This window comes from Arvicanthis niloticus, chromosome 17, assembly GCF_011762505.2.
Source record: "Arvicanthis niloticus isolate mArvNil1 chromosome 17, mArvNil1.pat.X, whole genome shotgun sequence".
NCBI lineage: Eukaryota > Metazoa > Chordata > Mammalia > Rodentia > Muridae > Arvicanthis > Arvicanthis niloticus.
This window is the reverse complement of record NC_047674.1, coordinates 63,293,838-63,307,157: the sequence shown is the minus strand read 5'-3', so window position 1 is coordinate 63,307,157 and position 13,320 is coordinate 63,293,838. Positions and strand designations below refer to the sequence as shown.

General features: G+C 38.1%; 1 protein-coding gene across 1 annotated transcript in view; it reads left to right on the top strand.

The window, feature by feature from the left end:
- LOC117722597 (vomeronasal type-2 receptor 116-like) overlaps window positions 1-13,320 on the top strand; it is a 40,708-nt gene that overhangs the window by 13,923 nt on the left and 13,465 nt on the right. Inside the window, exons 2-3 of the mRNA XM_034521839.1 lie at window positions 4,922-5,210; window positions 5,597-6,403. Coding sequence (XP_034377730.1) covers window positions 4,922-5,210; window positions 5,597-6,403 — 1,096 coding nt within the window. The remainder of the gene's footprint in view (window positions 1-4,921; window positions 5,211-5,596; window positions 6,404-13,320) is intronic.

Here is a 13,320-nt window from a genome sequence, read left to right as displayed (position 1 = left end):
TTCTTTATTGTTTTTACTTCCATTTTTAGCTCCTGGGTGGTTTTGTTTAATTCCTTCACTTGTTTGGTTGTGTTTTCTTTCATTTCTTTAAGGGATTTTTGTGTTTTTCTTTAAGGGATTCTGCCTGTGTTCTCCTGTACTTTTTAAAGAAAGTTATTTATGTTCTTCTTAAAGTCCTCTATCCTCATCATGAGATGTGATTTTAATTTTGAATTCTGCTTTTCCTGTGGGATGGGGTGTCCATGGCTTGCTATGGTGGGAGAACTGGTTTCTGATGATGCCAGGTAACTTTCGTTTCTGTTGCTTATGCTCTTGCACTTGCCTTTTGCCATCTGGTTAACCCTAGTGCTACCTGAACTCACTGTCTCTGTCTAGAGTCTATTTTTCCAGTTATCTTGCTTGTGTCTGAACTCCTCAGAGTCCAGATGTCTCTGTGACCCTGATATCCTGAGTTCCTTGGTGAAGGAACTCCTGGGACTCAGGCTTCCTCTGGGATCCTAAAATCCTGCTACTCTGAGTGCAGTGGTTCCTCTAGGATGGCTCAGGATATGGTGTCTTCACAGGAGCAGACCAGCTCAGTGTTCACTGCTCTTTGTGGAGTGGCTCCTCTAGAATTTCTCAGGATATGGTGTTTTCAAAGGAGCAGACCAGCTATGTGGCTATACCAGCCAAAAGAACCAAGCAAGGGGTGGAAGGTGAGTGGTATTCTGGAGGGGCAGTGTTTGGGTGACTGATGGGTCCTGAGCTCCCCAGTTTCCCAGTTGTAGCTCTGGGGCATAGGGTAGTGGGAGAAGGATTTTACTTGTTGTTCTCTGAGTGCAGCAGCTCCTCTAGGATGTCTCAGGATATGGTGTCTTCATGGGAGCAGAACCCTTAGGTATCTGTTCCAGCCAAAGGGCTACAGATGCGTTAAGAATGAATTTATGTTCTATATTTGAGCAGATGAAAGACAACTATCCTTTTGTGAGTTAATTTAATCAATAATGAATAATATTAAATCTTCACTCATGCCATGTGGAGGGCAAAAAAGTCTTAAGGATTCCATACCCAACAAGATTTATTGTATAATTTTACCTAAAGTTTTTGCTAGAGACATTTTTTTTTTTATCGAAGCAGTTATAGGGTTGTTCACATGTCAAGGAACCAGCAGATCAAGTTACTGATACTGTTTGATTTTCTTGAATTTTTCTTTTTTGTAGCTAAGATCTTCAGGATATCTTCCCCTGTCATATCTGATCTATATCACTCTGGAAGGGGTCCAAAGTCTTTTCTCCTTTCCTGTCAACACAAAAACAGAGCCTCTCTCCCAAAATAGTATGTTCTTGGTTCAGGAACTGGAAATCATTAAAGGTATACATTGCATTAATTTAATAGCTTGACCTTTCTCACAAAAAATTTAAAAATTATAAATACCACAATATTTATAATTATCTTCATTTTGATAATTAAAACAACTAAAGCAGTTGAAACACTCTAAACAAATATTATTATCTGTTGAAATTGTGCTCCCCTACCATCTCTAGCCCGGACCTATATGAGATCTAGACTTACGTTATTTATTCATCTGTATACTTAAGTGTTCTTTTCAATGGAGATTCATACCACCATGGTTACATATGTTCCCTGTATCTTTATATAACTTGAATATTATTTGTCTGAGATAAGTTTTTTCTACTTACCCCCTGCTCTTGATGAACAATTTCATATCAAAAGCCTTAAAATATTTATTCATCTATGTATTTAACTTCAATTAAATTCCATTCTACTTACTATTTCCAGGCTTGATATTTGTCATACCAATCTAAGCAACCCCATGTAGACCATGCTTGAATATCCCAAGTTCTGCCCTGGTATAGACATTTTAAATTTTCTTTTAATGCATTTTTCTCATTCACTCTTCCTTCTATCTCTGTATCTGTTTTCTACATTTGAGATCAAAGGTCTGGACTTCTTTATTCCATGTATATTTGAAAACATTTAATCAATTACCATTACAATCCCTTAAAAATAATTAAATCAAATTCAATTCATCACTATTCTTTATGTATCTGTTTTGGGAATGCAGGCAGCTTCTACCATCTGTCTCTTTCTCTCTCTACCTTCATTCACCCTATCTTTTTGCACAGCAGGGGTTCCAACTGCCCCTGAGCCCAAACTTTTTGTATTAGTTCTGAACTGCAGAAAGAAATACTCATGTAGCTTATGCAAAGCCTGCTAAGAAGCCAATTCTCCCTAACTCCGAATGTTCCATCATGGTGTGTGTATATTCCATCTGAGAATTTCTAAATAATTTTTATTAGTACTAGCCCACCATGTTGTACAACATCTGTAGTGGTAAATTGAATTGTCAATCCACTTTGAGCTTCCAGCAGATGATCATACTTTTTGTCACCTGCCAGAGTTCTCTGAATTCATGAATAAAATGACATACAACTTACATACTCCCCTCTGCTATTCCTGAGTTAACATTTTCTCAATCTACATCTTAGCTTTGTTGCCCTGTTTTCTTCTGGGCAGGCAGGCATCCCATGTGGCCACTTTCCCTTTGTACCTATATTTTAGCCATCTCATGTTCCTGTTCCATCATGGTGTGTGGTCTGTCCTACAACCCTCTCATGGTGGAACCTCTTCTTCCCTTTGTCCCTTGTCTGGGAAATATACCATCCCAGCTTTTGTCTCCCTGCTCAGCTTTTGGCCAGTGCAACTTTTATTTCACAGTCAGACCTAACAGAGCAGACTTCCTTTAGCCTACATGTGGAACACTGTAAGCAGAATTTTTGGGTACCACAGTTAGCATGATAAAACAAGCTGCTACACAGCGCAAGTTTTTTTTCCATAGTGATTAACATTCATAGATCTAGAAGGTGCTATTCACACTAATGAAGGAGAAAAATAAATCATAACTCTTATGGAACTTTGTAAGACACAGAAACAATGATCACTAAGAAGTCCAATGCTTATAGGTTTGATAGTGGCACATGTGTCATGAAAATAACCAATCACATTCTGTTTGGATTTAAGGTCTAATCCACAATTTGAAGTTTTTGGAGATATATATATTATTTATTTATTTACATTTAAAGATGATGGGGATAAGTTCAGGTGAGTGAAGATGCTAATGGAGGCTGTTGGCTTCAAGTCCCTTGAAGTTGGAATGACAAGTGATTATGGGCTGGCATGTTTTCTATTGATTAAACAATTTGGGTCCTCTATAAAATCAGTATCTGCTTCTAAGTATTGAAGTGTCTCTGGAGCACCCTATCTAAGATTTTTATACAGAAAAAAATACCTTCAGTTAAGACTCCATGAATTCGGTGTCTTGGAATATCTAAAGTCAAAACATGTAAGGAAAAGTCATAAAATGTAAACAAATTAGGTATTCTCAATTACACTAAACCAAAATACTATCTAGAACTAAAATAGATGTACACGCTAGATCAACTATTTTAAACCCCCAAAATCAAAAAACAAAATGATTGTATATATATTGGTTAAAGAAATGAAACAAAAAATTGAAAATAAAAACTATAAATCCACTAGTTTAAAAAACTGGAGAAATCTTTATGGTGAAAGGGAACAAAGTAAAAGCTAATGTAAAGCAGTAAGACATATTTTAGAAGAAATCCGTAGACAGAATACATAGATACACACAAAATATCACATGTATTTAGGGGCAAATGAGGAAAATTAGGACATGAAAGAACAAAATAATGAATAAGGCAAAAGTAGATGTTCAGTTGCTAACAAAGACCAATTTTTTGCATTTGAGATGCTGTAAAACCCCCATAAAATGGTGATCTAATACATTTAATTAAATTTAAGACTAATAGTAATGTACAGAAAATGTGAAATGAATAAATGGATGATGTCATGATACAATATTTTTAAAAGTAAAATTCAATAAGTAATTCTTAGGTAAGATTGAAAAACTGGGTAGCAAATTTAGAAAGGGGTCATTTGTGTTAAAGCAAATGTGTGCCAGATATAAAATATGAGTTGATAAACACCATAGCAAAATTTTGGATATTTCTTACCTACTAAAATAAATGTTAGTTCAATATGATGATATAACCCTTGTTGTGTTTTTATTTTTGAGACAGTATTTCTGTGTGTTGCTCACTGTCTTGGAACTCTCTTAGAATTAGAGCTTTGTACACTGCTCATGAGCTCAGACATTCACCTGCCTCTCTCTCTCTCATGCTAGAACTATTGTAATGTGTCATCATGCCTGGCCCATCTTAAAGGAAGAAAATTTATATTATACAATGGGCCAAATAATAGTGAGGTATTGTGAACTAATTCGATGATTATTATTAGCTGAGATATTTATCATTCAATATTTTATAGATGCAACTAGAAAATGATTAGAATAATGGGAATAAATACACAAGAGAAGCAAAGTAGGATGGTAATATTTTCATTCTATAAGAATGTGTTTAAAAGATCTTTGTGGCCAACTGTTGCAACCTTATACAAACTGTATATTCATCATCTGTATCACTGTCTTGGTGCAGTGAACTGTGAGAAAATGCAACAAACTCCATAGTGAGTAAAGTGTTTTTATCACACTGCTTGATGATGACAATTCTACAATGAAGTTAGGAGAAGATAGACTGTCTCATAAGAGGCCCATTTCAGGCTCAGAATAGCATATACATCTTTTGCTTGTTCCCTATATAACATGAATGAAATCAGGTGGATTTTATGAAAAACAAACATTTAATTTAAGGAATGCTTATGAATTTGAAAATTCTTATGGATCTCTAATGATCTCAAGCATACTGGACTTCCAAAAACAGGAAAGGCTTTAAAATAGGAATTTAAGGAGACTAATATTAAGTTTACAATATTTGATCAATTTAATCAGAAAATATGCCAATTGGGTACTACATTTATAATTATCATAATTTCCTATTTTCAGTTTGCCTTCCAAAATATATCAGTATGTTCTGTCACTGTATTTTGCTATGGAGGAGATAAACAGTGACCCCTACCTTTTACCCAATGAGTCTCTGGAAATTGCATATATTAATCGCAAATGCAATGGTTATTTATCATTATTCACTGATATAAATATAATGACAAAATATCATCACACTGTTCCTAACTACATCTGTGATCTCGGTACATGTGAAATAGCACTTACAGGTCCACTGTGGATATCATCTGCACAAGTGGCAACAGTTCTTCAGCTCAACTTCATTCCACAGGTAAGATATGTTTTGTTTATTTGTTTGTTTTTGAGGAAGAGTTTGGATACTGCCTGTTAACTGCCATTATCAAAGAGATTGGGTATTGTAGGTTTATACTCTTTGATCTATATTTTGCAAAGGGTTAATAATCAGAGTCTTGATGTAGTTTCAAAGATTATTTCAAATAAAAAAAGATAGACTAAGAGAAAATAAAATTTTCTAGAAGATTTGAGTTAAAGTCTACATTTTTAGAGGATTGTGGGTAGATAAGTTTTACTTTAGACATGAACTGCAATATATTTCTTCCTACCACTTCCAAATGTCCCTTAATACAATTAACAACTTAAACTGACCTTGATAGCAACCCTCTTCCTCATGTTGCTTTTTTGTTCTGTTTCCTTTAGATTACCTATGGACCATTCCACCCTCTCCTGAGTGATCAGAACAGGTTTCCTAATCTGTATCAGATTGCCTCCAAAGACAGATTCCTGACTGAAGCCATAGTATCCTTGCTGTTACATTTCAGCTGGACATGGGTAGGACTAGTCATCCAAGATGATGAGCAAGGTATTCAATTTCTCTTAGATATAAGAGAAGAAATGCAAGGAAATGGAGTCTGTTTAGCCTTTGTGAACGTGATTCCACAGAACATGCAGTTATTTACAACAAGGGCTGAGATATATTACAACCAAATAATTACATCATCATCAAAGGTTGTTATAATTTATGGAGAAATGAATACTGCTTTAGAAGTGAGCTTTAAACATTGGAAATATTTAGGCACACAGAAAATCTGGTTCACTACCTCACAATGGGATGTCATCACAAGGGAAAGAGACTTCAACCCTAATTCATTCCATGGGACTTTCACTATTTCACAATATCATGGAGATGTTTCAACTTTAAATAATTTTTTTCACAGAATGAATCTTTCTAAGGACACACATTACTTTTCTTCTGAAAGACTGGGGTGGATGTATTCTCACTGTTCAATATTAAAATTAAACTGTAAAACAGCAAATCATTGCACATCCAGCAATTCGTGGGAATGGTTACCATGGCACAGTTTTGACATGGCTATGAATGATGAGTGTTACAATATATACAATGCTGTATATGCTGTGGCCCATGTCTTCCATGAAATGTTCCTTCAAAATATAGATTTTGAGCAACTGAAAGATTCGAGCCAAGTAATGCAGAAGTGCTTGAAGGTAAAGTGTCTTTCATTAGCAGTTATTGGTACTTTCAAAATGACCCATGTTTTAAAAATATTTTTAATTGAAACAATTATACTTTTCTCCTACTCTGTCCTCTGTTAGATATTAAGGTGTCTACCCAATATTTTCTTGAGTTGATAGCCTCTTTTCTTTCTTTATTATTGTTATATATGTGTGAATTAAAAAATGTATAAATGCAATTTATTGAGATTATTTTTGTTGTTTCAATATATGGTGTGACAAGATAAACAATATTCTTTTTATTAATCATTTTATTTGTTTACATTTCAAATGATATTTCCCTTCCTGGTTACCCCTCCACAACCTTCCCCATACCATTTTCCATTTTCCACCTCTCCTTTGTGTTTATGAGGGTACTCCTCCATCCACTCATGCACTTTTACCTCACTGCTCTAGCATCCCCCTATGCTGGGGCATCAAGCCTCCACAGAACCAAGAGCCTCCCCTCTCATTAATGTCAGCTAAGGACATCCTCTTCTACATATGTATCTGGATCCATGGCTTCCTTCATGTAAAATTTTTGGTTGGTGGTTTAGTTCCTGGGAGCTCAAGGGGGTTCAGTTTAGTTGAGATTGTTCTTTTAAGGGGTTGCAATCCCCTTCAGCTCCTTCAGTCCTTCTCATAGCTCATCCATTGGAGTCTCCAAGCTCAGTCCATTGGTTGACTGTAGCTGCATCTGTATTGCTAAGGTGCTAGTAGAACCTATCAGGGAACAAACATACTAGGTTCCTGTCAGCAAGCACTTCTTGGTACGATCAACAGTGTAGGGGTTTGGTCTGCAGATGTGATGACTTCCTAGGTGGGCCAGTTTCTGAATGGCTGTGAGTCTGATGGCTAGAATGCTGAAAGTTTCTTCAGGCAGGAACTTAGACACAGTGGCTGTGGCTACAGTGGCTCATTAAAGGCCTTCTCCATGGTTCCTCACAGCCCGGCCCAATGACATAAGAAAGTCTTTGGGTTTCCAAAACAGCTTTATTGTCATGATGGATGATGGTTGAATCTGGATGTGCACCCCAGTGAAACTCAGGGCAGACCTGAGTTAAATAGGGAGGAAGAGGGGGAAGGGGCTGGGGAAGAATGCTTAATTGGCTCTGCCCTCTGGTCTTCAGGCATCTCATTAGTATGTAAATATCTCTAGGGTCTGAGGCCTGTAGTCATGCCCTCTACTTGTTCTCTTTGGGTGGGGCTGCATTGTCCTGAACATGACTGAACAGTGCAGGTCAATGGGGTTCCACACCACGTGTTAGGTGCCTGGATTCTGGAAGTTCAGTGAAATGGATGCTGGTCCCTTATAGGCAATGGACACCTGTTGGGTCTCCGGGCTTTCCAACCAGCGCTTTGACCAAAACCAAAACCCCTTTCATGGCCTTACAGATGGCCATCAGTCTCTGTTTCATTTTGTGTCTGAGTCTTTCCTTTGGACAGGAACATTTCTGGGTTGAAATTTTTGAGATGGTTGGGTGTGGGGACCTGGTCCTGCAGATGTCCCACAGCAGTCTCCCGGCTGGTGGCAGGGCGTGAGTGGGGAGGGGGGGATTGCCTGCCCCTGCCGCTGGCGTCCGCCATCACTGGCTAATCTTCTCCAGGTGTTGCCCCTGCTACTCCGTGCTGAACTGGTCCAGGCTCGGGCCAGGCCGATAAGGAGCCAGTCTAGCTGGCGGAAAGGCAGCCGGGCGCTCCAGGAGAGCCGGCCAGCTCTTTGTTTAGCCGGGGAATGCAGCTAGATAGCAGAAGAGCCTAGCAGGCTCTGAAGCGTTACAGCTCTTAAGCCGGGAAGTGCAGGCTAGGTAGGAGCCCAGCGGGCTCTAAAGGGTTACAGCTCTCAAGCCTGGATGGTTCTTGTGTGTGTTTTACTTCTCAATTAGGCTCAATATATACAGTTTGGGGTGGGTGAAGGTTTTAGCAACAGGTAACCTCATTGGCTTAGTCTAGGTTTTGGGGATGCCTCATATGCATGTGAGGAGAGCCTGGGGCACCATTCCTAAGTGACCCGATGGTCGTAGACCTCTCAACCTCTCTAAGGGAGGGGCTGTGAAGCGGTAAAGGGCAGAAGCTGAGAGCACCAGGGGGCCAGGAACAGAGCCAAATGGCCTACTGTCCCTCAAAAGGGTCTCCAGGGTTTGAAACTCGTTCAACCAGACACCTGGTTGTCTCTCAGCTCAGTGCCCTACAGTTGGGTTGTCCTCTCCCTCAACTGAAGGCAATGTCTATTTGCTGGAGGTAGCCTCTATAGAATTACTCTCCCCTTTATTGGGTATTTCCACTGAAGTCATCTCTGTTCGTTCCTGGGAGCCTCTTTCTTCCCTTGAGTCTGAGACTTTCAAGTGGCTACCCCCAGTTCCCCAACCCCCACTGCTACTTGTTTCTATTAAATTTCCTGATCCTCTGAATTTCTCTGGTATCCCTTCCAATAACTGATCCTGTCCCCCTATTTTTCCTCCTCATTCCATCTTCCTCCCTGATCCCCTCTCAGTCTCTAAAGAAAGAAATCAAAGACCTTAGAAGATGGAAATATCTCCCATGCTCATGGATGGGCAGGATTCACACAGGAAAAATAGCCATCTTACCAAAATTAATTTACAGATTCAATGAAATCTCCATCAAAATTACAACTCAATTCAGCACGTAGAAGAATGCAAATTGATCTGTTCGTATCTCCTTATACAAAGCTCAAGTCCAAGTAGGTCAAGGACCTCCACATAAAACCAGATATGCTGAATCTAGTAGAAGAGGAAATGGGGAAGAACTTTGAACATATTGGCACAGGGGCAATTCTTCTGAACAGAACACCAATGGTTCATGCTCTAAAAACAACAATTGACAAATGGGACCTCAGAAAATTGTCAACTTCTGTAAGGCAAAGGACACCGTAAATAGGACAAAATGGCAACCAACAGATTGGTAAAAGATCTTTACCCACTCTACATCTGATAAAGGGCTAAAGTCCCATATATACAAAGAACATATGAAGCTAGACTCCAGAGAACCAAATCACCCTATTAAAAATGGAATACAGAGCTGGGCAGTGGTGGTGCATGCCTTTAATCCCAGCACTTGGGAGGCAGAGGCAGGCAGATTTCTGAGTTCGAGGCCAGCCTGGTTTACAGAGTAATTTCCAGGACAGCCAGGGCTACACGGAGAAACCCTGTCTTGAAAAACAAAACAAAACAAAACAAAAAATGAGATACAGAATTAAACAAAGAATTCTCAACTGAGGAATCTTGAATGGCTCAGAAGCACTTAAAGAAATGTTCAACATCCTTAGTCATCAGGGAAATGCAAATCAAAATGACCCTGAAATTCTACCTCATACCAGTTTGAAGGGCTAAGAACACAAACTTGGATGACAGCAGATGCTGGTTACAATGTGGAGAATAAGGAACACACCTCTATTACTTGTGGGTATGCAAGCTGGTAAAACCACTTTGGAAATCAACCTGGAGGTTCCTCAGAAAATGAAAAATTGTTCTACCTGAAGACTCAACTATAGCACTACTGGACATATACCCAAAATATAATCCAATATATAACAAGGACACATGCTTCACTGTTCCAAGCCCCTCCGTGTCCCCTTCGCCCGCGAAAGAGACATGTGAGGCAGTGTTCAGGTGGTTACCACAGCGAGGCTTTATTCTTGTATAAGCAGAAGCGGAAAGACCCAAAGCCCAGAAAAGGCACTGCTTATATACACCCTAGAGTGACGTGTTCACTTCTGATTGGCTGTTCACTCATTACCCATAATACGCCCCGGGATGGGCAGTGACTTTGGCGCACTTTTTGCCTTTTGCACCTGCGCAGTCAGTTGTTTACTTGTGGGAGCACAGGATGCCCGCGCCATCTTGTAATGGCGAATGCTGTCACGCTCACTGCGGCTCCTAACACTTCACTATGTTCATTGTAGCCTTATTTATAAGGGCCATAAACTGAAGAAAAAAAAAAACAGATGTCCATCAACGTGTGGTTTGGATATTGAAAATGTGGTACATTTACACAATGGAGTACTACTCAGGCATTAAAAACAATGACTTCATCAAATTTGCAGACAAATGGATGCAACTAGAAAATAACATCTTAAGTGAGGTGACCCAGACAAAAAAGTTCACACATTTATGAAGACATAAAAGTTCACACATGGTATGTACTCACTTATAAGTGGATATTAGGCTAAAAGCACAGAATATCAGTGATACAACCCACAAAACATTTGGAGCTTAAGAGGAAGGAAGTGTAGATTCTTCAATCCTACATAGAATGGGGAAAAACAATATTCTTAAAGAAGAAAGGGATACTGAAACCTAGTTTTCTGGGATTCATTTCATCAAATAAGAATCTTCTCACCTTTTCATTTTATAACATGTAAAATATTAGAATATTAAATCTTGAGCAAAATAACATGAAATATTGGACACTACTTTTGATGAAGTCAATGATTTTGTGAATGTTGTGAATGGCAGATTTAATTTTTAAGAAACATTTTTTTACAAAAGTACTTGTATTGTTTAAATTTTTTTCAGAAGACTGGAGAGATAGCTCAGCATTTAAGAACACTAGCTGCTTTACCAGAGGACCCTAGTTCAATTCCCAGCACCCACATTGCAGCACACAACTGCATGTAACACCAGTTTCATAGGATCTAGCACCATTACACATACATGCTGGCACAACACAAAAGTTCATAAAATAAAAATAAATAAACTAGTAATAGCATTTTTAAAAGGTTTTAGATAAAAGTGATCTTACATTTTCCTCTCACAGTTATTCCTACTTCCTCACCCATCATTCTCCATGTCCTCTCTTTCTCATTCTACATATGTCCATCTTTCTCTGCATTGCCATTGCTTTGTATTTCTCTCTTTGTTTCTTTTCTATCACTTTGTTTCTCTGTGTATATATTTCTATATACAAAAAATAAAAATTAAAGCAAACATTTAACAATTTATGATAAAATGAACAAAACAAATTAAAAATCAGAAAATACTGTGGAGTCTGTTTAATGTTGGCCAATTTCTTGTCTGGATTGTTGTTCATATGTTGAGTAACACCCCAGTTGAGAAAATTGATTTTTTTCCAGCAGGTATCAATTGCAAATAGCTTCTTGGATGCTAGTGAGATTTTTTCCTTTTTTTGGCACACATTCAAGGTGTGATTGTAGCAAATTTTCTTTTTTATGACTAATTTATTTTGTTTTATTTGATATTTTATTTACATTTCAAATGCCATCCCATTTCTCTTCCCTAGAAAATCTCTATTCCATCCCCGCTTCTCCTTTTTGCTTTTATACATTTTTAAAAATGTCAATCAAAGGTTTTATAAGTTTGGTAATGCTTAGTAACAAGATGCCCATACAATCAAAAGTGTAACCCAATACCCAAACTAGATATTTCAACTATCTTTGATTGGCAGAGACATGCAAACATCTGCCTCCATGTCCCCCCTCCCCCATTACCTAGCTTCTTCTCTCCTTCTCCTCTTCCTCTCTTTACTCCTTCTCTTCCTCTCCTTACTCCTTCCACCTTAGCTCCTCCTACATATTACAGTTCCTGTTAAAATAAAACTTTTCTCTCAAAATACAATTAGAGCATAACTATACCAATTTGTGTCAGTAAGGTACAAGATAGACCTAATGCCAAGTCCATCATTTTGTTGACTAACCAGAACCTCTACTCACCTAACTAAAAGACTTAGTTCTGAACCTGGATTTTTTTCTTGGCTTTAAAAGGAATGTCATATGAAAACTATCCTCTCAAATCTTTTCTCTCAAAGTAAATAGCCAGGATTGGCTATGAGACTATAAGTCTTCAACCCTGTCAGAAATCCAGAATGACTGACTTAACTGAAGTTATGGGAAGCACAAAGCATAGCTTCTAAAACTTAGCCAACTTATAGAAACCGCTGAAAACCTGGACAGTCCTTATACTACAAAATGTTGAAGAATCTGATCTTCATCCTTCTGGCCCAGTATCATCTGACAGACCTAGTGATGCAGAATTATTACTGATTACTGCCAAGAGCTGATTACTCTGCCTTGGCAGGTATAATCAATCAAAACTATTCCAAAAGTGTGTTCTTTTCTCGACAGTGATTTGTCTGTAGATAAAAAGACGCAATTGTTGCCTAGAGGCTGTCTCACCACAACTGGAGTAACTCCAAAGATGCTCAATTTTTTCTTAGAATCTAATAAAGGAAACTGTCAGGAGCAGACAGGTCTCTAATCAAAATGAACATTAATACAGAAATGTTTGTAACATCAGTTCTGTGGATTTCTGATGTTTTGAAAACCAACTACCCATGTAAGGCAATCTGGACCGTTGTCTGTTAACTCCTCTCAGCTATTTCAAAATAAAATATAAAAAACACTCTAACAATAAACTCAGAGCCATGAATTTGGTATAGGCCCTTAACTCACAGGCTAGCCATCTCAAATCAGTTACAAAAGTTAAAGAAGGACTGGCCTTATATTCCTAAATGTGTTATATAAGCACAGTGCCTAAAAGAGTAACAATATTAATCTTACTTTTATATCAATAAGAAGCTGATACCAATGAAAACCTTAAATTTGAAATCAAAGTAAATTTTGTACCATTTGAGAAATTATAACTTTAGCTTAATAACAATTATACTTATTTCTAACAATAGGTTATGGCTATGCAATAAATTCTAGCTAATCCTCTCTGTTCCACCAAAACCACTACTTTTCCCTAAAAAGACAGCCCAATATTAACCACCTCAGTCCCCAAGCCCAGAGAATAGGGACACTGACTCTTCAATAACTTCTTTAAGCTGATTATGGGTGTTGAGATATTAGAAGAGGGGCAGAGAGAAGAGTAAATTGATAAGCCTCTGACATGGTGTCTTCACTGCATCCAGTTAAAATTCCAGGACATCAGAGG